We start from the raw sequence: 22,416 nt of genomic DNA, 5'->3' as shown, positions 1-22,416 counted from the left end.
TGTATAGCACATTTCAACAACAAGGCAATTCAAAGTGCTTAACATAAAACATAAAAGGCATCAGGACTGAATGTAAAAGCAACATAAAGCAATATAAAAAAAGACAAGGTGTTAATCAAAAGCCTCAAATTTGATTCAATAATTTAAAAAAGTACCCCAGAATTGTATAGTAGTGTGTTATAGTCTATGGAGTCCATAGTTACAGTCCACCACTGAGGTACTGATTAACAATTTATAACAGGATAAGTGAGAAGTCTGATAAAAGGGTGGAAAGCTAATAAGCACATTGATATGTCAGAATCACACAAAAACCCTTCACACATTTTAAAGTATGACATTTACAGAAAAGAACTGAGTCAGAAAAGCTAAATGAAGAAGATTAGACCCACTCCTCAGTGATTTGGTGGTTTTCTGTAGGAAAGACACTTGGTACACGCCTGTGGTGAACTATTCATGCCCTCGAGACACATATTTTTCAAAGTGCTTAATGGCATTCCTGAAACTTGGGTTCACTCCGATTCAGTTTTACTCAATAATTAAATGGCAATGACATGTGCATATGGTAAGAAAGTGAACAGTAAAAAAGATAGAAATGATCAGAAAAGTGATAGAAGTACTGTTGCAGACTAAATCAAAATAAAGCTCTCTGACTGAACACAGTATGTTTGAGCATTAAGCGCCCTCTACTGGAGATGGAGGAGGTACTACACCTAAAACATGTGTAGTGGCTACAAAGGCCCAACTCAAGCAATAAGTAAAAGTAAAGACACAATTAACATGTTATGACATAAATATAAAAAAGAAATACAGAGTAACTACATGTCAGGATAGAAGTCAGCAGCCATGTTTGTGAACTCTCCTACTATGAGTGTAAAGAGCATACTGTATCACTCAAGTTGACCAAACAGCTGTTTCCAATTAAAAGATGAACCCTGAATAGAAATGGAGTGGAGCTGCTCTCATTCGCTCACCAAAATAGGCTAAAAGGGAGATGAAGAGAAAAGGCTTATCGAGCTGGCTGGTATCCAACGAATGTAACGTCAACATCAAAGGAAAGATCCTAGTATATAACGAGAAGGGCAAATGGAAAAGATGAGATATTCTGCTCATTTCCCTTCCTTTTTTCTTTTAAATTACTGGTTACTTTATGTCTTCAAGAACACTCTTGTTGAGCTGATTGAGTGGTTAACAAGTTGGGCTGCAACTAACAATTATTTTCATTGTTGATTAATCTATCCACACAATAAATCACTTCAAATCAAATGTCGATCACTTTGTCCTGAAGCCCAAGATGGAAAATAAAATGTCTTGTTTTGTTCCCTCCAACAGACCACAAGCCAAAGATATTCAGTTCACCATCACAGAGGTCTAAAGTAACAAGAAAATATTCACATTTAAGAACCTGGAACCAGATCATTTCAGCAGTTTTATTATAAAATGACTCAAAACGATTATGATGATTAATTATTAATACATTTTCTGTTGTTCAACCTGTGATGAGGAATCAAAGGTCACTTTATTTGAAGGATCACAAGCCGGCAGCCATTGTTGTCAGGTGTCAAATAATCAACTTTTGTAATCTTGGTTGTTTGACTTTTTAACTTTTTGTGGGGATATAATAATGACGACCACCGTACAGTATAAGCTGAACCCAACAGAAGTTCAAAAAGACCACAAAACAGGAATCTTTTAGACTTTTCTTGGATACAAGACAGTTAACTGGTCTTTGACTGTGAATATATACTAGAGGCATCTCGCTGACCACAGTGGTCTGATTTCGGGACTCCTCCCTCAACTCCCTTCAGCTGAAAAGTACTGGAAAATTTGTGTCAAACATGTTTCACAAAAACAGTTTCAACCCACTAATATGGGTCCCAAAACTAACGTTCCCTTCAACAAACAGTTTATGATACTTCTGTATCCTTGCTTCAAGCGTTGCCAACATTGGCAAAGTCCTCTGTAACTCACTAAAACCATATTTGGAGTTCAATCACATGAAGTACATCATTGTTTAACTTTTGCTATCAGTTGTGAAGTAACTTACAGGTAACACATTCAAAACAAGGACCTGCCTAAATATGATGCCAAAATATTCTACATTAACACTAAGGGAAACACATAATGTAATAATTAGTAATGACTTTCCTCCTTTTAGAGAGGTTTATGTGCTACTACAGCTGTTGAGATTCATGTTGGGGTCAAAAGTTGAATTAACTGTAAAAGCAAATAAGCAAATCTTAATATTCAGGCTCATTCAATGGATTTATGGGACTACTGAGAGACAAGTTAACGTTGGGATATTACGTAATGGTTATGCCCTCACCAGCGGTCTGCATGGACAAACCAAATCTGATTCACTCCCAGTTTTGTTGCTGTGCTTGCAGTCTTTACACATTATTAGATTCAGCCATGCGGTACGGTGGTGAAGATGTCCGATGACTCACCATACCACCAGCCAGCTCTGTGTATTACAGTAGAGTCCATGCTGATCAGAGTACCTTGCCAACTGGAGCTGGTCTGTGCAGCTGCAGAAAACAGCTGTGACAATGAGCAGCAGATCAGCCAAAGAATATGAAATGCATCCGCTCTCAGTGGTGGTCAAAGCCCCTGGAGTCTGATACACATTCTATTATACTTGAAGAAATGGGAGGAAACACAGGAGGGTTTTTCTCTTTCCTTTCATTCAGCTCTCATGTGGGTCAGATCTTTCGTCTCCGCCTTCATTTTTATCAAATAACTCCACAAATTCCTATTTGGACAAAACAATCAGTACACTATAGAAACAGGAGTCAGCAAAGGATATGTCTTTTAAATAACTGAACAGAGTACAAATTGAACATGATGATTATCGACTCCCGCCGCCAAGTATTTTGGGCCCTATTAAAAGATATCAGATTGGGCACCAACACCAGGCACAGGCCACGCCAACTATCACCTCCAGAACTCAACCAACCCATTCAACGCTTTAAATTACTTTTAACTGTGCAAGCTTGTAACTCTCTTGTAGTCCAATACTAACTGCATAATATATGCTGATTGAGCTGTAAAAATATAACACTGACTGTGAAGACATGCATACAACAATATAGCAGAACTATTTGATATTCGACTGATACCCTCTATAAGTGCTCTAGACATCTTTTACAGTCGATATGTAATCTTAATGGTAAATTCTTATTCTAAAGCATAAGATAAATATAACTTAAATATAAATTAACTTCTTCACTTAAAAGAAATGAACATTATCATTTATAGAATGAGATAAACAAGACAATGAAATCCACATCACATTTTTTGAGGTAAGTATACTATCAGTTCTTATCTTAAAAAGGATGTAATCATTTTTCTTTTTTTATAATAATAAAAAGAAATTCCCACATTTCTCCTTCAGTTATGCTAAATGACATGTCATTCAACACAAAGCTGCTCACCTTTTTCTTCAGTTTGAAGGTAGGGCTGGTTCATTATTAGGAGGTGGACAGGTCTGTTGTACCTGAAGATGCATCTGTTGGTGATGGCACCAGGAGCAGGGACAACTGATTTAGTATTAAAGCTGCTAAAAGTTGACCTGCATTGATTAAATGTCAGCTGAAAGAGGAGTGAAATGCAATCACTCAACATTTTCTGTGAATATATTAGCAGTAACTAATGTTTGGGGAGCTAAAGTTACCTTAGCATGTTTCACTGTGGACTAAGTTTAGCTAGCAGGTTAATTTCCACCAATTCACTGGTAGTAATTACCACACCTGGTTTGGCAGGACTGAACCACTTCATGAAAACAGAGAGGGGGGTTTGGGCAATACAGAGGTTTTGGATGGTTATTGGTAAAAAGAAGAAACATAAACCGTTTGTTTCATGAGCACAATTTAAGTAAAATACTTGAATGCCTATTAATGATGAATGATGATAGGTTAATAAAGATTCACTAATGTTCTGATAAGTGTTCAAGCCCATGTCAGTCACAGGCCCTTAACATTTTCCTAACACCTTCCCCCAAGTGATCAAGACATGATCACTTTTGCAGTTAACTCCTAAATTTTGCAACTGTTGATACTCCTCAGAAATTACAGTCTTATGATGTTGAAACTGACTCACTCCTTGAAAGTGAAACGGAGTATTTTCAAGCTCATTCTGGGTTTTAAAGATCTCAGAGGGAGTTAAAGGAGTCAGGCTTTTGTTTGCAGAATCCTTTTGCAGAGTTTAACAGATATGCTTAATTTGGAAATAAACAGTCATAATCAGGTGTGTCTGTGCTCTAAATGGTCTATTTCTGCTGGCATAGTAAGAGAAGCTCACCATCATCAACACTGTAACAAAGTCATTTGCAGCAATGACGCAGTCCAGTGTCTCAAAGTAACTGGAGCCCGACTGGCTGTCTCTCTGTATTTGTCACAAGTGGCAGCAGGAAGGCAGACATAGTCAAGTCTATCTATGGTGCTGACTTGCATCTGAAACACTTAGCTATGATTCACCAGAATAAACAGACACACACACACACATTCAAACACCAACACTCTGGACACCACAGTATTATTGGACACACTCAGAGCGTCGCTGCTAAATGACACGAGAATGGTGTCATTTAGTTATCTGCTGCATTGGCCTCATCAGACGTCTCTATTTCACCTCAGGGACAACAATCAAATTCAAAGCAAATGTTTCCCTATGAGAGCAATTAAAGAGCGTGTCAGTATATAATGTGTTGTACCTATCATGTATTAGCTGTTGCAGTTTGTGATGTTCTACCCCCTCCACAGGCTGGATGAGGAATAATTAGAGTTTTCCCTGTAAAGATGTCCAACACTGGCCTCCGGGGCAGTGTGTGATGTGCTGAATGGGACATCCTCTTCTTCAAGACTCACCTATAAACATACATATGAGAATACACTGGGTCTTATAAGTCATCTGGATCTGAACTTGAGTAGGTCAGAGGGAACTGTAGCCTCTACACAGAAAACTAAAGACACTTTATCACCTCCATAAAGTTGGGAGATATCCTCAGTTTTAGTGCCTGATATTCCTCAAGCCCCAACAACAACTACAGACACAAACTTGGACTGCTCTAAGATAAAATATGCAGTACTTGTTTTCCCTCAGTCACATAGGACAGCATGATGACCACATATTGGGATTAATCCTACTTAGATAAAGTTGGCAGGTTATGTTAAATTGGCTGAAATACGGAGATTTTATCAAATATTTTAGATGTAGTTAAACTAGTTAGAGCAGTTTATGACAATAAATAGAAGAAATTGTTCTTACTTTTTGTTTAAAGCGATCTTGTATATATTTTCTGTTGGACCCTGTGTGAACTCTATGTTGTTTATACCTTTTATAGCTCTGGTGAACAGGCACTGAATATCTATCTGTCCATTTTTTTGTTTAAGTAAGTTTTATATTGTGGTATCACTTCATCATTTTTGCATTACTATGTCAGTCAATATGATGGAAAGGCATTTTTAAGATTGATTTTCAAGCCAGCTGAAAAACCTGCATCGTGATTTTCATGTCTAAAACTCCTCTGATTAAATGAATCATAGCAGTAGTTCATAACTGGTATGACAGGGTCTCGTCTCTGCTGCAGGCTGTAGCGGAGATCCTCAGTGCTGCTGACAGCATCAGATCATGCTTGGCCTGAGATGAACCCATACACAATCTGCAGAGTGGTAACCAGGTAACATGATGGCACTGACACAAATTCAGGTGCTGAAGACGTGTTTTTCTGTAACATACTGTATTGGAGGAATGACTTTTAGTATAGATGAGAGGAATGTTGAATATTGATATTTCTTCCAACCATTTAGATCTTATCCAATGAAAACAAATGACAATTATGTGCATTAGAGTAAGACTGATGACATTGAACCACACAGCAGCAATCCTTCAACTTTCCTTTGAGCAGCAAGAGCCACAGGAACTTTTTTGAGAGCGAGTACACATTGTACTTTAAACAACTGAAAAAGATCACCTCTGACTGGAACTTCAACTCCATCCACATCAACCCTGTCTGGAAAGATGTTGCTGGAGATGGAGACGTTGGAAATCATCCAAATGTATTCAGAAACCTTGGCCCCTTGAAAAGTTAAAACGGTCGATCTGCAGGTGAGCATATCCTCTCTTGGTGTCACACAATTAGCACCTCAGTACTCATAACATCCCATCTGTACTTGGTGTCATCAACAGAAAAGTCTACTGTTTACATAACGGTGCAGTAAATGAGCACCTCAGGCAGTTTGTAGAATACTTTCTTCCTCAGATAATTGCAGAGTAAATGTCTGGTTGCCTTCTTTGCAATAAATTCTGATAATCATTATCTATGCAGTGCAGAAGGATGACTAAAAACACTGCATTTCACATTTACCTTTGGGTGTCACTTTCAAAGTAATTGCATTATTATCTTCATAGCTGTGAGTTTTTGCTCATAAGCACTAATTGCAGTTTGGCTCTGTGGAACAAAGCAATTTAGAGACTGCTAAATGTCTCTCACTTCTTGCAATCAATACAAATGAAGCTGTGAGATTTGTCTTTGTATACCAAAAGCTGCATCAGACCATCAACCACTTTATAACATCCTCATGCAGAACAAGTGACCACCACAGGTACAGCTGCTAATTCCACTGCATATGGACGTAAATGTGACAGTGATCTTTTTTTTATGTTTTCTTGTTCTGAATGGCCACAACTGACTGATGCTTTATTACATCAATATGATTAATATAGAAAAATATAGATGACAAACACAAGGTCTTTGTCTGCGCCTGCTTGTTTATTAATTTGTCTTTGCAATATAAAGTGTAAAAAAATGTTAGTAATATAAATTTGCTGTTACTGTGCATTGTACATAATGTATATAATTGTGTATAGGACAAAATGTTTTAAAGAGTATAAGATAAAGAAAGCATTTAATTTTTTAGGACTTAATACTTCAGGTATTTTCATTTTCATGGTGAAAACAACTGTTAGTTGATGCATGGTATTCTTGAATAGTGCATTTATTCTCCTGTTTCTTATAATAAAGTGCTAATGATTTTAACATGAAATTGTAATTGTTGCAGAATTTGCCTTCCTCTCTGGTTTATTCATCTGTATTCATTGTTAACAAACGATCTGCTCTGCTTTGTTGTGAGTCCTCAATACTGATCAGAGGTATTTAACTTTTGGGAGGACGCACAGCATTTCAAAAAGGAGGTTGGCACCAGTCAGTGCAGTGTTTCCTGTAGATGGAAAAATATATAAGTAATGGTTATAAAAAAAATATTAATAATAATATGATGAGAAATTAAATGTGCCAAATACCTGTTGTATCGTAGGCTGGAGACACCTCCACTAAATCACATCCAACAAGGCTCAGGCCTCGGCAGCCCCGAATAATCTCAACTCCCTAAATCAGGTCAAGATAACAGAAGATAACTGCTCATACAGTAGAGAACACTGTAAACAATGAATATGGCTCAAGTAATTTTAATAAACATTGCCTATTGTAATGCCATCACTCACAAAGACTCTGATTTCTCTGCCAATTTGACAACAGTGTGCCAACAGATAAAAGTCACAGAAGATACTGACGGATCAAAGTGTGTTAGACCATGTTTACCTGTATGGGAGTTAGCCCTGCTATCTCTGGTGTGCCTGTTCCAGGGGCAAAGCCCGGGTCGAGAGCATCAATGTCGAAACTGAGGTACACGGGACCGCTGCCCATCTGAGCCCTGACCTCAGCCATCAGAGGTGCAAGAGATTTGAACCAGCACTCCTCCACTTGGACCACACGGAAGCCCTGAAACAATATACCAGCCAATTATTATTTTTTACTTAAAAAGAGACAATATGCTTCCGTTTACTACTCAAGAGCACAAAGTGACCTTACTATATATATTGTTCATATGTCCCAATATTCAAAAATCAAAGGTTAGACAAAAAGAAAACAGATTTGTGTATCAGAACTTCTCTTTTTCTTCTTTTCTCTCCCATTAATCATCCCAAGAACCCTCACATTTATCTGCTGACCTTTTGGAGGGGCCTCAACCCCTAGATTGGGAACCACTGGCCTAAACTAGCTAACTGTATATAAAGTAGTGTAAACTAGCTCCACCTCCAGCAGCTACAACAGTAACATGCTGCTCTAACACTGATGCTTCACTATTAATAATCTAATGATGTCATATATAATAATATATCACTACTACTGTAATACTGTATACTACATCACTAATAATACTGCAGTACTTTTACTGTAATACTGCATACTACATCACTCATAATACTCATGTACTTTTACTGTAATACTGCATACTACATCACTAATAATACTGCAGTACTTTTACTGTAATACTGCATACTACATCACTCATAATACTCATGTACTTTTACTGTAATACTGCATACTACATCACTCATAATACTCATGTACTTTTACTGTAATACTGCATACTACATCACTCATAATACTCATGTACTTCAACTTAAATAGGATTATTCACACAGGACCTTTACTGGTAATGGAGTATTTTTAAATCGCTTGGTACTTTTTCTTCAGTAACAGATCTAAATACTTCAAACACTGATCATGTACTATATACATGTATATACTAGCGGTCAGCCATGAGATTCATTAACAGCTTTCTAATACTTTAGCTTTGCAGTAAATATTGCCATTTGTCTGAGGCTTTGCTTTATGTTATCCACTCCAGTATTATATTAGAGTACCTGTGCCCGGCTCCATTCATATGAATCTGCAGAGTAGCCTGTACCACGCAGGCCAATCTGGACCACTCTCTTACAGTCCAGCAGCCCCTCCTCCACACAGCGTCTGAATGGAGTCCCGTGGCCGATCTTCTCCCCCAAGACCACATCACTGGTGTCAGCATGAGCATCCACATGGATCAGTCCCACTGGGCCGTGCCTGATTACACAATAGAAGAAGGCATAACGACACTATGTTTGAAACAGTTAAGAGGTAGTTAATACTTAGAGGTCTTGGTTGGTTTTGTTAGATGAGGGTTTAATAGGAGCTTTGTCCAAGGTGCTTGATTTGGGTATTATAATATTTTGATAACTGATTTATAGTTTCAGTTGTTTTATCAGCAAGAAATGCAAAGTAGTCAAGAAATGCAAAGTAGTCACTCTTTCCTGTTTCTGAAATGTGATAATTTGCTATTTTTCTCTATTTTAAATAATTTTAAACTGAGTATCTTTTGGTTTGGGACTATTGGTTGGATAAAATAAAACATTTGAAAGTGTTGCTTTGAGCTCTCAGAATTTGTGATGAGCTTTGGTTAACCAATAATGCATACAATCATTAGCTGCAGCCCTATAACCTCTTTGGATTTTTCTTCACTCTGAAAATAAGATAAACTAGTCTAAACCCGTCAAAGAGCCAATGAAACATACAGTAGCCCACTTACTTCTCAGCAACAGCTTGTAGGATTGGGTATGCAATAGTGTGATCGCCACCTGCAGACAGAATCATTCCTTAACATCTGACCTTTGATCGAACATGCACTACATTTTATACAGGCAATTAAATGGCTAATAATTATTCAGAGCTCGGTGGTAAACAAATTACACAAGTCTTTTTTATCTCGTGTTACTCTCACCCATAGTCAGAGGGATACAGCCAGTAGCCAGGACCTTTCTATAGGTCTCTCTGATGCGTTTGCAGGTGTCTTTCAGGTCATACACGTTCACATTGACGTCCCCAATATCAGCCACCATGAGGGACTCATAAGGTGCTGCAGTGGTGCCGCTGTTGTAGGACCTCAGCAGAGCAGACTCCACTCTAATCTGCCTGGGACCAAATCTGTGGAGATGTGGAGAGAATATCTGGTGTTTCATTTCCATATTGCAGTTATTTGAATCTTAAACTATGAGGCAAACTGGATGATTTGAGACTTTTATTATGAACTGAGGTGGCAGGTTACAAAGCACATTTACCAAAACTGTACTTAAACACACCTTTGCGGTATGACACTAGAGTATTTTCCATTGTATGTCACCAAATATTTAAACTGCACTACATTTTAAGAGAAATATTATTTTTTGCTCCACTGCACTTATTTGACAGTATGGGTGTAACTAACCCTCCATACACTGAATATCAAGCTGTCATTGACAACTTTAAAATGCTGCTAACACATTCAGCATCCAGAAGCTTTAATATCCAAATAATAGACATATTTATGATATAAAGAAAACTCAAAATGATGCTTTTGAACATTAATTTTGTGCTTGTAGGTGTGAATTGCCATATCATACGCAGGGCATGCAACAGGAAAAACTTTCAATATAGCTTCATTATTTAAAATTATAGAAAAATATTGCTTTTCTGTAACAAAACTATGAGTCTTAACAGTGACCCTTGCAGGCATATACACTCATGACAGAATTAATGATTACAAAGCTGTGCCCCATTAACCAGCTGCAGGCCAGGGCCGCACTTCTTTTTTCGTTAACAGCAGCTGCAGAGGGAGAAAAACAAACCACAGCACCTTGCTCCAGGTCGGTTGGAGGTTCCGGTATCAATGGGGACACCGATAAACGCGGCGTCAAGTCCGTCAGCTGTCTCCTGGTAAGGCAGCTTGGCCATGGTGGGGATCCCCGACACCCTCGCAACAAACTCGGCGCTCGGAGGTACATTGAAGCGTTTCCCTGAATACTTTCTGTTGGGGTTTATGCATGGAAGTGTGTCAAACTCGCTGCAGAGAGACAGAGCCGAAGTTTGTCTCGTGCGAAGAGAGAAGAAGTTCACTGCAGTCCGGCTGCAAGAGGGAAGAACAAGACTGCGACTTAGCCTCAGGTTTCTCAGCACTGAAGACATATTTCCTGTTGCTGTAATATGGAGTTGTGTGAAAGCTGATCGGACAGACTATTGACATGGACAAATGTTGCGTTAGTGTTTCAATGTAAGCTCGTAATATTCACTACTAACCTGTTATCGTATGGGAATTAACACAAAAGTGCCCTACGGTAGGTTTTAACGTCTAATTAAACAATTATATTGTTGTTTTGTTGAATGTATCATCTCTGTTAACTTAATAAACTACATTCAGTATAAAATCACCCCCATATGATATAAATGAGCTACTTTTGTTGTCGGGTTGTGTATGTGATCGTCAAAGTTACGACGTGCTTGTGACCGTGAAGGCAGCATGGACACCTAAAAGTCACTAACTGAGTAGGTGGGAGGGGCAGCTGTTTTTTTTAATTTATCCACTATGAAACAAGAGTCACTTAAAATATCATTAATTACTCCTTAATTTAGCCCTTAAACTATGCAAATAATACACTAAAATACCTTGTTTTATTTCAATCCGTTAATTATCCCCTTAAAAACGCATTAATAAATAACATAATTACATCATTATTTATGGGATATTAATGCAAAAACATTAAAGGATCAGTGTGTAGGATTTAGTGGCATCTAGTGGTGAGGTTGCAGATTCCCACAAACTGAATACCCCTCCTGTGCCCCCTCAGTGTCCTCTACCCCTGTGGAAAACACGAAATGCCTTCTTTAGTGGGAGTGTTTGTTTTGTCCATTCGAGGCTACTGTAGAAACATGGCAGTGTAACATGGCGTGCTCCGTGGAAGAGGACCTGCTCCCTATATAAAGGGCTCTTTCTAAGACAACATAAAGTACGTTTATTATTTTCAGGCAGTTGTAAAACTCTATCTATCTCATGAATATTATATTCATTTTCTGCCAAGTCTGTTCCGCTAGATGCCACTAAATTATTCACACTGGCCCCTTTTTTTTACAGCATTACAGTCAACCAATTTTCAGTGTATAAATAGCCTATCATGTTACTTTTGCATTTAGCATTGGTGGAAGAAGTACTGGGAATTTTCACTTAATTAAAAATAGCAATAACAGTCTAAAAATACTTAATTACAAGTCAATATCTCTGATTTAAAGTCATTGATTTTTTGGCACATTCTGCTCCACATTTCATGGCACAGTTTACTAAAAATAAGAAAAATGTCAATGTCAGGGTGGCACTAGAGGGAAAGCCAGTGGGATTCATTCTCTTACAAAATACAAACGGTTTGCCCCATTCTTCATTCATGCATAACATTTTTTAAATATATAGTGTATTTTCCATTTTCCTTTTTTACAATATTTAATTTCATCCCACCATTACGTTGAGATTTTTTTAATCTCATGGCTGTGATTTTGGGTGTGAAAAATTCACTGCAACAGACATAGTAGGAGGAGGAGGAGGGGGAAGCGGAGGAGGAGGAGGAGGAGGATTTTTGCACACTACACCTGTCCGCCTCAAGAGGCACAGTGTTGTGCGTCATCAGATCTGCTACAGACACCGCACACCTCAGACACACTCCTCAAGACTTGTCTCATTACATTGCATAATATTGACAAGCCATCATGGTAAGTCTGATTTTAAACGTTATTTCTAACATTTTTCCTGCAAATGTATTGCATGGAGAGTCTAATCCATTGTAAAATGCAAGGAATGGAGGAGGAGGAGGAGGAGGAGGAGGAGGAAAGTCATTTAGATTGCTGTTCTAAGAAATCTCTAATGAAGCCTTTCTTGTCTTGAAGGATTCTGTAGCCTATTATGATTATAAATTGTTTGATTTTTAATATTCCTATACTGTCAGACAATTGAAGAGCTGTTAGGTTTCCATGTATGTAGTCTGTAGTCTGATGCATTTCTTCACTGCAAATGCCTAATCCTCTTCCCACTTAATCAGCTTAGATGGCATGACCACTGGTTCCACACTGTGTAACCAGTCCGTCAACCTAATTTTCTGTCCTCTATGCTGCATATGACTGCTATATTACATCTATTTTTTGCTCCTTTTTCTAAGGCCATTTTATATGAAATTTTCTTTATAAATGATATGATACATAAACCTAAGCCACCTATAATATGTATTTTTGCTATAAACGGTAAATCAAATCAAATAACAATACAAAGGCACTTCCAACCTCATTGAGAATGTGAATGAGGCTTTTTAAAGAGGCAGCACACTGCAACATGTCTGACCTAGATTTATCTCCTCTTCTCACAGTAATTGTGCGCAGTAGACTGTCGTGTCGCAGCAGAGACCAGCACAAAATGCCGGGGCTTCTGTAAAATAAATGACAGCCTGAGCCTCAGTCAGACTGACATGTTATGATAGAAAATAGACTACTGTGAGCCTTTCATGCAATGTCAAGTCAAGTTCATTTCTATAGCACATTTAAAATAAAAGGTGTAGACACAATGTGCTTATATAATTGAAGCACAGTTTTTAAGGCTTTAAAACCCTGTCAAATGCACATGTTCAGTTCCTCCATTTTGAATATGAAAACCATCACTATGGAAATGAGGTTTCCTTCATTAAGAATCGAGATTTAACAAAACCCTTAATTCAAATCTTCTTTCTCTGTCCACAGCGTGAGTGTATCTCCATCCATGTCGGTCAGGCTGGTGTCCAGATTGGCAATGCCTGCTGGGAGCTTTATTGCCTGGAACATGGGATCCAGCCGGACGGACAGATGCCCAGTGACAAAGCCATCGGAGGAGGAGACGATTCTTTCAACACCTTCTTCAGTGAGACTGGCGCCGGGAAGCACGTCCCCAGGGCTGTTTTTGTTGATCTGGAGCCTACTGTCATCGGTAAGCTCTCATTAAGCACAGAAACCATGGTTACCTTGTTGATTACATTTAGGTGAACGCTGAAGTCATTTGCAATTCACTGTCCCTATAGACGAGGTACGCACTGGGACCTACCGCCAGCTGTTCCACCCTGAGCAGCTGATCACTGGTAAGGAGGATGCTGCCAACAACTACGCCCGTGGACACTACACCATCGGCAAAGAGATCATTGACCTGGTGCTGGACAGGATCCGCAAACTGGTGGGTCAATTCTGAACAGTAGGAATTTATTCTAAATTATTCTTAAGAATATAAAACTAAATCAATTAAACTATATCTCATATTACATCATCATCTCTCCCTCTCTGTCCTCAGGCTGACCAGTGCACTGGCCTTCAGGGTTTCCTGGTGTTCCACAGCTTCGGAGGTGGCACCGGCTCTGGTTTCACCTCCCTGCTGATGGAGCGCCTGTCTGTCGACTACGGCAAGAAATCCAAGCTGGAGTTCTCCATCTACCCAGCTCCCCAGGTGTCCACTGCTGTGGTGGAGCCCTACAACTCCATCCTGACCACCCACACCACCCTGGAGCACTCTGACTGTGCCTTCATGGTAGACAATGAGGCCATCTACGATATCTGCCGTAGGAACCTCGATATCGAGCGTCCTACCTACACCAATCTGAACAGGTTGATCAGTCAGATTGTGTCCTCCATCACTGCTTCCCTTCGTTTCGATGGTGCCCTCAATGTTGATCTGACAGAGTTCCAGACCAACTTGGTGCCATATCCCCGTATCCACTTCCCTCTGGCCACCTACGCCCCCGTCATCTCAGCTGAGAAGGCGTACCACGAGCAGCTCTCAGTGGCTGAGATCACAAACGCCTGTTTCGAGCCAGCCAATCAGATGGTGAAATGCGACCCTCGCCACGGCAAGTACATGGCTTGCTGCCTTCTGTACCGTGGTGATGTGGTGCCCAAAGATGTGAACGCTGCCATTGCCACCATCAAAACCAAGCGCTCCATCCAGTTTGTGGACTGGTGTCCCACTGGTTTCAAGGTTGGCATCAACTACCAGCCTCCCACTGTGGTTCCTGGTGGAGATCTGGCCAAGGTCCAGAGGGCTGTGTGCATGCTGAGCAACACCACTGCTATTGCAGAGGCCTGGGCTCGGCTTGACCACAAGTTTGACCTGATGTACGCTAAGCGTGCCTTTGTTCACTGGTATGTGGGTGAGGGTATGGAGGAGGGAGAGTTCTCTGAGGCCAGGGAGGACATGGCAGCTCTAGAGAAGGATTATGAGGAGGTGGGAGTCGATTCTATTGAGGGTGAGGGAGAGGAGGAAGGAGAAGAATATTAAGGACATAAAGGTGCTAGTTAAATGGGAAATAACCTCCTGTTTAATGCGTGTCCAAGGTGTTCTCCAGTACATTCCTAACTTACATACTTTTAATAACCAGTTTGGCTATGTTCTAAAGCTTCTGTGACAGAAAGGCTAGAGAGGATGTGGCAGCTTTGAGAAAGGAGCACAGGGAGGGTGGAGTTGGCTCTAGTGTGAGGGAGACGGAGAGTTAAAACAGAACAATAAGGAGATAGTTAAACAGGCAGATGAATGCATTACAAACATAAATGTCAGTGAAATCCTGTTCTAAATAAACTTACTGTAACATGAAGTTGTCTGTGTTTATCTTTTTTTTCTTTAAGAATCAAATCAGGTGATTTTCCTTCATAGTTTTAACATTATAAATCCTTTAACATCAGGTGTCATCAGATCAGGAAATGCATCACATGTTTGAGAGCAAAAAATACAATAAGTTACATGTCAAGATTACAGATAATTTAAAAACTAGTCTGCATATCTGAGCTATAGTTTCCCTCACCAAATTTTGTATGGGGAAGCATTTTATCTGTGGCTTGTGAAGCAAACTACTCTTTTTCATTTTAAAATAAGATTAAAAATGCATGTTAATGTCTGAACTGTGATTTCTGAAAGTGTTTAAAGCTTTTAATCCATAGCTCAGAGTTCACAACATTATTTGAAAAGATTATCTCAAACTAAATATGTTAATTATGTAAGCCAGAGACTGCCTGGTGCAAAGTCCCATAGGAAAACTGCTTTGGGAATTCATGATAAAAGACACTTAGGATTTAGCTTAAAATATGTCACTGCACTAACACTATACAGTATTAACACAAATTAAATCATTTATCAGACATGTGATTTCATTGTAGCATCACTTTGGTCAGATTTGTTTTTCCACAATGAACCTAATGACACTGTGTAATGATTGAATGATTGACTGACTTCAAGATAGTGTGTCCAGATTATTGACTGGTACTGTATATTTAATTATTTTAGTGGTAACAGCAGCTTCTTTTAATAAAAATTAATAAAAATGCACTAAACGAGAGCTGTACAGTTAGAGAGAAAATGTATGGTTTAAATGTGAGCTGTAGTTGATTTAAGTCAACAACCGAACCTTGCATGTAAATGCTGAATTTTATTTCTTAAGGGCTGTTACAAACGCAAACATGGCTTAAGAGAAAAATAGATGTTAATTGAAATGACTGAATTCGAGATTACATAACTTGTTCAAATAAATCTGTATATCAGATGTAGCTCCAATATTGCTCCTGACTACTGCTGCTCTGTTATCTTGCTTATGTCACCAACTCTGTCAGTTTAAATTCACTTTAACCTAGAAACAAGACGGGCTGGAGAAACAAGAGCAATGATCAACACAATCCATTCAGAGCTCATTTCAGACAGATATTTTTATTCTAAAACACAGCAGAAAAATCTACACTTATCCAAAATATTTCTCACCATCTTTCATATGAAAACAATGCCAATTCTCTATCTTGTATCCCAGCAAACCAAATGATTATATGGTATTATATGATGCATGTTATAATGCCAAAACTATAGGCTTAACTGACTAGTGTTGATTTCAGTGATGTTCGGAGGGTTAAATCACTATATTCAAGTCATGGGTTTTGGCATTATTATTTCATAATTCACCAAAGTATAATAGGTGTTATAGAGAACTGTAGCAATGAACAAACACAAGGTAGCTGGAACAAAGATTCTGAGCAAGTGCAAACATGGACATAAAGTGCAAATCACAGCAAAAAAAAACTAAATTACATCCTTGAGGTCGATCAATACTATTTATCATCACTGATGCGATTACTGTGAAGTAACATGTCAGGGTGGTTTTTACATGCATTATGTTGTGCAGAATAGGTGAACAAGTAAGTGCTACAGACACTCACTTGCAACCAGCTGTTTGATTACAGTTTGATGGACATATGAGCTTTTTAAGGACTGAATAGTACCTGTAAAATGTGTAAAACCTATGTAGCCCTACACAGTAGGGTCTGACAGGTTCTGTATATTGCTTTATTTTAAAATATCTGCATTGACGTTCATCTTTATCAGTCCAAATCTTGTACACAGACCAATTTCCATCAAACACACAGGTATGTTTGTGGGGTCTTGCCTAAAAAAATATCTAAAAAGTGCTTAAGAGCTTGTCAAATTAAATACCCTCTCTTATAGCAGACATGCCAGTATCCATTGACACCTTGCATTTCTTGGCTTATTTAGTTATTACAAACCAATTAGAAATTCATTATAGCAAAGAACCAAGCTTATTTCTCCAGCAACAGCCTCAACAGTCCAGGATCCCTTTCCGTAAGAGGAACTAGTAGCACTTTGTTTTTCATGCTGGGTGCGACCAATTCATGAAATTGTGAGAACACATACTAGGAAATGTGGATCAGCAGCTCCAGTAGGAATAGACTATACTGGTTTAGAGGTGACCAGGTGAACACTTGATAATTCACAATAGCTGTTGGAATACACTGAAAGTATCATATTATGATTAACAGTGTAAGAGTGTCAAAGGAGTTTGCCTTTAGAGCCATTCGATTTAAAAGCTCATACTATAAATGTTACAAATATAGGTGTCTGACTAAATATGAGGCTCAGTTTATCCATAACAGGAGGTCTAAGTTATGTGTTTGAGTGAGTGATAGTGGATCTATGCAGACAGTATGCAGGCCTGACGCTGCTCTCGCCCATAGAGGAGGAATCCCACAGCGGTGCGAAGGTCCTCCAGGTCCAGGTTAGACAGGAAGCTCCTTTGAAGCTCCGCCTCCACAGTGTTCCCACTGGGTCCGCTACAGCCCCTCAGGAGAACCACAGCAGATTGGCACAGCAGCCAATCAGCCAACTTCCTCATGCCTGTGCTGTCCTGATTGGCCAGTGCCTTCCGTCCCCAGAGGCTGAGATGAAGCATGTTAGCTGCCACACGAGCACTGGGGCGCTGCGGAGTGAAAATGACACCTATGAGTGTTGTGGTATCAAAGGTTTGGTTAAAATAAGCAGAGCAATTAAGCGTAGATCCATTTATAACAGGAAGCATTTAGCAGCTGAGGTAAAAATAAAAAAATAATAACTGAATGCAGGTTTAAGTCTGGTTTTGTAGCTATTTTGAGTGATTAAATGGATTAAACTGCACTCACTTCTAACACTTAAAATAGGTGCACTTATGACAACCACTGCTTTACCATGCTTGGGTCTCTCCTGAGGAGTAATCCAACCACTAACTGGACATCAGCTGGAACACTGGAGGGCAGAGCAGGAAGTTGCTTCTCCTGGTAACTCCTGCTCTCTAATGCCACTGGTCGATAGAACGGGTTATGCTGGCCGAATATCTCATAGGCGATGGCACCCACAGCCCAGGCATCTGCCTTGCTGTAGTCGATCACCACTCCAGACCCTGGAAGCGCACTGGAAACCTTTGGATAAAGACACCATGAAAAATAGCGGTGGTTAAATGTGTGTTTATTTAAAGTAACATAATGGATACTGACAACACCTCACTGCACAGATGTGTTTTACTGTCTATGCCTGATAGTCCTCTGCTTCTTTATTACATTCAAAGAACTGAACTTTGTAACAAGGCCATTAAGAGACTGTTGAGACATTCCTTTTCTTCTTAACAACAACACAGAGCTATTTAAGCATACCTCAGGGGCCATTAAGGAGGCATTCCCTCCTCTGTTGACCCACATGCTGTTGAAGGGCAGCTGCAGACTAGAGTCATTCTGAGCCAAGCAGCAGCCAAAGTCAGTAATCACCAGATGAGGGCAGCCGTCTGCATACATTTAAATCAATTGAAATATTAACACAAACCCAGTGTAATCAAGTTGATTTAATTTAACATTAAAGCTTGCATTATTCTCTAAGTTAATGAACATTTTATTTTTTTTTCACCTGAGTCAAACTCCAAGAGCACGTTGTCTGATTTGAGATCCCTGTGAGCAACACCCTGTCTGCACAAATGGTCGACCCCCTCGAGGAGCTGCAGCAACATCATGGAGCTCTGCTTGCGGCCGGGTGTGGACACTTCTAGGTACTGTCGCAGCGTGCATGGATAACTAAGACAGAGGACAGGATGAAAACGTCACTAAAAATGGATGTCTTTAACTTTCACAAAAAAGGTACCTTGTGTAGTTTTTGACTATAAATAGCGCCATGCGGTAATGTTTTTAGATGCTGGCCCATGCTTTTCCACTAATCTACAGGTGCATAATGATGTGCAAAGAGATTTTAAAAAGCACCAACAAAGGAAGGGAAGAAGACGGCTAGCAAGTAAAGATAGGTGGAAACAATACAGGATGCAAACTTTTAAGAAAAAATGGCTTTACAAATGTTTTAAGAGGAAGGAAATGCACTGTAAAAACTGTTTTGTTTGACCTTAAGGTTTGTATTCTGGTGAGTGACTCTGAGTTAGGGTTGGGCAACATCATGTATGATCAACATCATGATTAATTGTGAATGAAGCCAAAGTATGCCCACATTACCGACATATCAATAATATTACTACCATTTGTTTGACTGGTTTGAGCTGCAAGTGGAAATCCAGTATTAAGGAATGAATATATGAAACATGTTAATACGAGTAAAATTAGGTTGCTTAGTGAAAAGATTGCGTAAAGCTGTTGACATGTATTTTTAAAGTACTCTGATTCACATCCTGTAAGAAATTGGACCAGCAGATGGAAAGACAGTGAGTCTTACTTCTTCATGACCAGGAAAAGAGTGCGGTTATTGCCCAGACCAGCAGGGTTCAGTCTGGCTGGCAACACATCCGGATACTCTTCCCGAGCACCTGGCAGCAAAGGGACGTCTGCTGTGAAAGCCCGGTACACTCTGATCACATTTGGGTGTGCTGACACTCTTTTGGGCAGGTCTCCAAAATGTCTGCATGTAGAAAGATGAGATCACAGTTCAGGATTACAGAAGCAGTAATGAACAACGGCAACACTGAATGCATATTACTTACCCATCCAGAGTTATTTGCTCTTTTTCCTGCTTCAAAGCCAGGGGGCCAGCAGGCACCAGCTCCTGGGACATGGATTTTAATATGGCCTCGCTTGACGATCCCGCCTGCAAACAAATTATGCATTAAAAATATCAGTCAGTATTGATGAGTGGCTGTCATCTGTTTTCCTATAGATGATTAATATCTTGTTGGAAAATATATATACCCCGAAATTCCACATCATCTTGACGGCCAAAGGGAAGTTTCTCAGCGAGGAGCAGCAGGTCAGAGATCGAGACATCTCCCCTTCCTCTTCATCTTCTCTCAGCTGCACCAGGGAGCACTTCCTGTTGCTTTCCTTCGGAGGGGCAAACCGAGCTGCAGCCTCGTACACAGCTGCATTCGAACCTTTCCCGATCTGGTTCCCAATAATGTAATCCTCCAGTTTGTATCCTGAGGTAAACGGCTTAAGAGGAGTCTGAAATCTTTTCTTGCTAAACACAGCCTGCAGATTGGGAGAAATGTTTATTCTTTAAAGGATGCAGAAAGGTAGTTTTGTGCACATAACATCCGAACCATCACACTCATTCAACAAAATATGCAAAGGTCAAGATAGTTGCAAAAAAAGGAAGAAAAAAATCCACTCTGAGATGTGAATATGACAACGAAGACCCAGGAAAGTCTTTTATCCAGAAATAACAAGCTGTAGATAGCAAAGGCTAACATTTACTGTCACATGCGTCATCTTTTTCAAGCAGGACAAGATCTAAATACAACAAAGGCATCATCTTACTAATTATAGGCAAATGGGGTAAGAGGATACCTTTAATCCTTTCAGGTCAGGAAATCCACAACATCAACACAACAATTGAAATGCCAGCAAAAGCACTTCACAGTAAAAACACTTTATAACAAGTTAATGTATTGCATTCATATTTTTTTTTACTTAAGTGAAAGTACATATTCTGTTGCATATTGGAATATATATATATATATATATATACATATATTGGAAAATATTGATTTGGATCATTTTTTCAACTAATAAATCAGCTAAATATCTTCGAAATATCAACATTTTTGTACAGAATCTCATTAATGTGTTGATTTCGTTGTTTTGTTTACATGTAAGAATCGTTTTGTTGTTGGAGTTAATCATGTTTTATCTAAACTGATCATATATTTTGCATGTAAAAAGTAAGGTTTGTTAAGGTTTAATTAGTAACTACAGCTGTCAGATTAATTAAGTTGAGTATAAATATGAAGTAGCATGAAATGTGAACACTTGAATAATAAATAAGCATCTCTGAAGTGTACTTTTCAGGGTTATTATAGAATTAGTTTTTATTTATTTGGTTTTTCAGTTTGTTTTCAGTTTAGTTTTAGTTAGTTTAACAAGTGATCAACTGAACAGGACAGCAAAAAGGGAGAAATTCAGTGTTAGTTTTAGTTAATTTTGCATTGTTAATTTTAGTTTTTATTTAGCTTTTTATTTTTATTTTTATTTCATTTAACTAAATTATTTCTTCACCGCTACTCTTAGTTAACTATAGTAACCCTGGTACTAATGCAGTATATCAGGATAAGAGTAGATTAGTTACCTGGATCTTAAATGAGTTACTTTGATATTAAACTAGTTACCTGGATCTTAGATTAGTTACCTGGATATTATATTAGTTACCTGGATATTAGATTATTTACCTGGGTATTAGATTAGTTACCTGGATCTTATATTAGTTACCTGTTTATTATATTATTTACCTGTATCTCCTGGCATGTCGCAGCACTCCTCCGGTCATCCTCAAGCTGCTGCTCGATGAGTCCCACACCGAGACCGAAAGCCAAAAACACGGCTCTGTTTCTCGGGGATCCGCCGCCCATCATCCTCCTGAAACCGGCGGACTGGAGCTGCGCCGCCAGGCCCCTCAGTGAGGTCCGGTAATACCGGTACCGAGACGGCAGGAAAGCCTGAGGCTGAGCGCTGCGGACCGACGGGCCTACACGGAAACGGTCAGCTCGGAGCTTTGCTGCCACTCGGCCTCCAGATTTAAGGAGACCCAGCTGGAAGACCGACCGGCCCATCTCGAGCCCCCGGCTAATGGCGTGTTTCACAGACATAATTTACCCGGGAAGGTAATATTACGCTGGTTTTTAGAGTCAGTTTGTGTCAGTCAGACTTCCGCTGCCTCAGCAAGGACACTGTTTTGTAAACAAGACAGCTGCTACTGAGCATGCGCGGAAATGACACCGCCGAGGTCGCCGACCGCCGACCTACATATTATTATTACATACAGATTATTTCCCTACTTTTCAGTTGCTGCACAGTACATTTTCCCGTATGAATAAAGTAAAAATTTAACAACAGATGGTGAAAATACATAGTTTATAGTTAAACTTAAACTGTAGTTTTCCCTTTTGGGCACTAGTGGTGCAAAACCTTAATAGTTTTGACCGCTAGAGGGAGTAAGAGTCAAACAAACTGAGAGC

The 22,416-nt window shown here is 39.3% G+C and overlaps 3 protein-coding genes across 3 annotated transcripts; 1 reads left to right on the top strand and 2 right to left on the bottom strand.

The window, feature by feature from the left end:
- Positions 1 to 6,976: 6,976 nt before the first annotated feature.
- On the bottom strand, positions 6,977 to 10,879 carry agmat (agmatine ureohydrolase (agmatinase)). Its single transcript, XM_053318208.1, has 7 exons — positions 10,485 to 10,879; positions 9,594 to 9,796; positions 9,402 to 9,450; positions 8,704 to 8,899; positions 7,595 to 7,774; positions 7,297 to 7,381; positions 6,977 to 7,214 (listed from the first exon to the last, which is right to left on the bottom strand). Exons 1-7 carry the CDS (start codon positions 10,811 to 10,813, stop codon positions 7,141 to 7,143), a joined length of 1,116 nt encoding a protein of 371 aa, XP_053174183.1. The 5' UTR covers positions 10,814 to 10,879; the 3' UTR covers positions 6,977 to 7,140.
- Positions 10,880 to 13,417: 2,538 nt separating this feature from the next.
- On the top strand, positions 13,418 to 14,954 carry LOC128357823 (tubulin alpha-1B chain-like). Its single transcript, XM_053318209.1, has 3 exons — positions 13,418 to 13,619; positions 13,711 to 13,859; positions 13,974 to 14,954. Exons 1-3 carry the CDS (start codon positions 13,499 to 13,501, stop codon positions 14,952 to 14,954), a joined length of 1,251 nt encoding a protein of 416 aa, XP_053174184.1. The 5' UTR covers positions 13,418 to 13,498.
- A 1,397-nt stretch (positions 14,955 to 16,351) lies between these two features.
- pink1 (PTEN induced kinase 1) lies at positions 16,352 to 22,129 on the bottom strand. Its single transcript, XM_053318207.1, has 8 exons — positions 21,691 to 22,129; positions 20,156 to 20,434; positions 19,951 to 20,054; positions 19,686 to 19,868; positions 18,879 to 19,042; positions 18,632 to 18,759; positions 18,170 to 18,400; positions 16,352 to 17,925 (listed from the first exon to the last, which is right to left on the bottom strand). The coding sequence occupies exons 1-8, from the start codon at positions 22,045 to 22,047 to the stop codon at positions 17,641 to 17,643; spliced, it is 1,731 nt and encodes a 576-aa protein (XP_053174182.1). The 5' UTR covers positions 22,048 to 22,129; the 3' UTR covers positions 16,352 to 17,640.
- Between the last annotated feature and the right edge of the window lie 287 nt (positions 22,130 to 22,416).

Source organism: Scomber japonicus, chromosome 4, assembly GCF_027409825.1.
Source record: "Scomber japonicus isolate fScoJap1 chromosome 4, fScoJap1.pri, whole genome shotgun sequence".
Lineage (NCBI taxonomy): Eukaryota > Metazoa > Chordata > Actinopteri > Scombriformes > Scombridae > Scomber > Scomber japonicus.
This window is presented reverse-complemented; position numbering and strand designations above follow the sequence as displayed.

Excerpts from the sequence above, each read along its gene's own strand:
- agmat (XM_053318208.1), bottom strand. The coding sequence starts at position 10,813 with ATGTCTTCAGTGCTGAGAAACCTGAGGCTAAGTCGCAGTCTTGTTCTT. Across the intron at positions 8,900-9,401 it reads CTACAAGCTGTTGCTGAGAA|GCACGGCCCAGTGGGACTGA; the intron begins GTAAGTGGGCTA and ends TTGTGTAATCAG. Across the intron at positions 7,382-7,594 it reads CAGGGCTAACTCCCATACAG|GGAGTTGAGATTATTCGGGG; the intron begins GTAAACATGGTC and ends GACCTGATTTAG.
- LOC128357823 (XM_053318209.1), top strand. The coding sequence starts at position 13,499 with ATGCCCAGTGACAAAGCCATCGGAGGAGGAGACGATTCTTTCAACACC. Across the intron at positions 13,620-13,710 it reads TCTGGAGCCTACTGTCATCG|ACGAGGTACGCACTGGGACC; the intron begins GTAAGCTCTCAT and ends CTGTCCCTATAG. Across the intron at positions 13,860-13,973 it reads TGGACAGGATCCGCAAACTG|GCTGACCAGTGCACTGGCCT; the intron begins GTGGGTCAATTC and ends CTCTGTCCTCAG.
- pink1 (XM_053318207.1), bottom strand. The coding sequence starts at position 22,047 with ATGTCTGTGAAACACGCCATTAGCCGGGGGCTCGAGATGGGCCGGTCG. Across the intron at positions 18,760-18,878 it reads GCTCTTGGAGTTTGACTCAG|ACGGCTGCCCTCATCTGGTG; the intron begins GTGAAAAAAAAA and ends AAATGTATGCAG. Across the intron at positions 17,926-18,169 it reads TCAGGAGAGACCCAAGCATG|CGCCCCAGTGCTCGTGTGGC; the intron begins GTAAAGCAGTGG and ends TTCACTCCGCAG.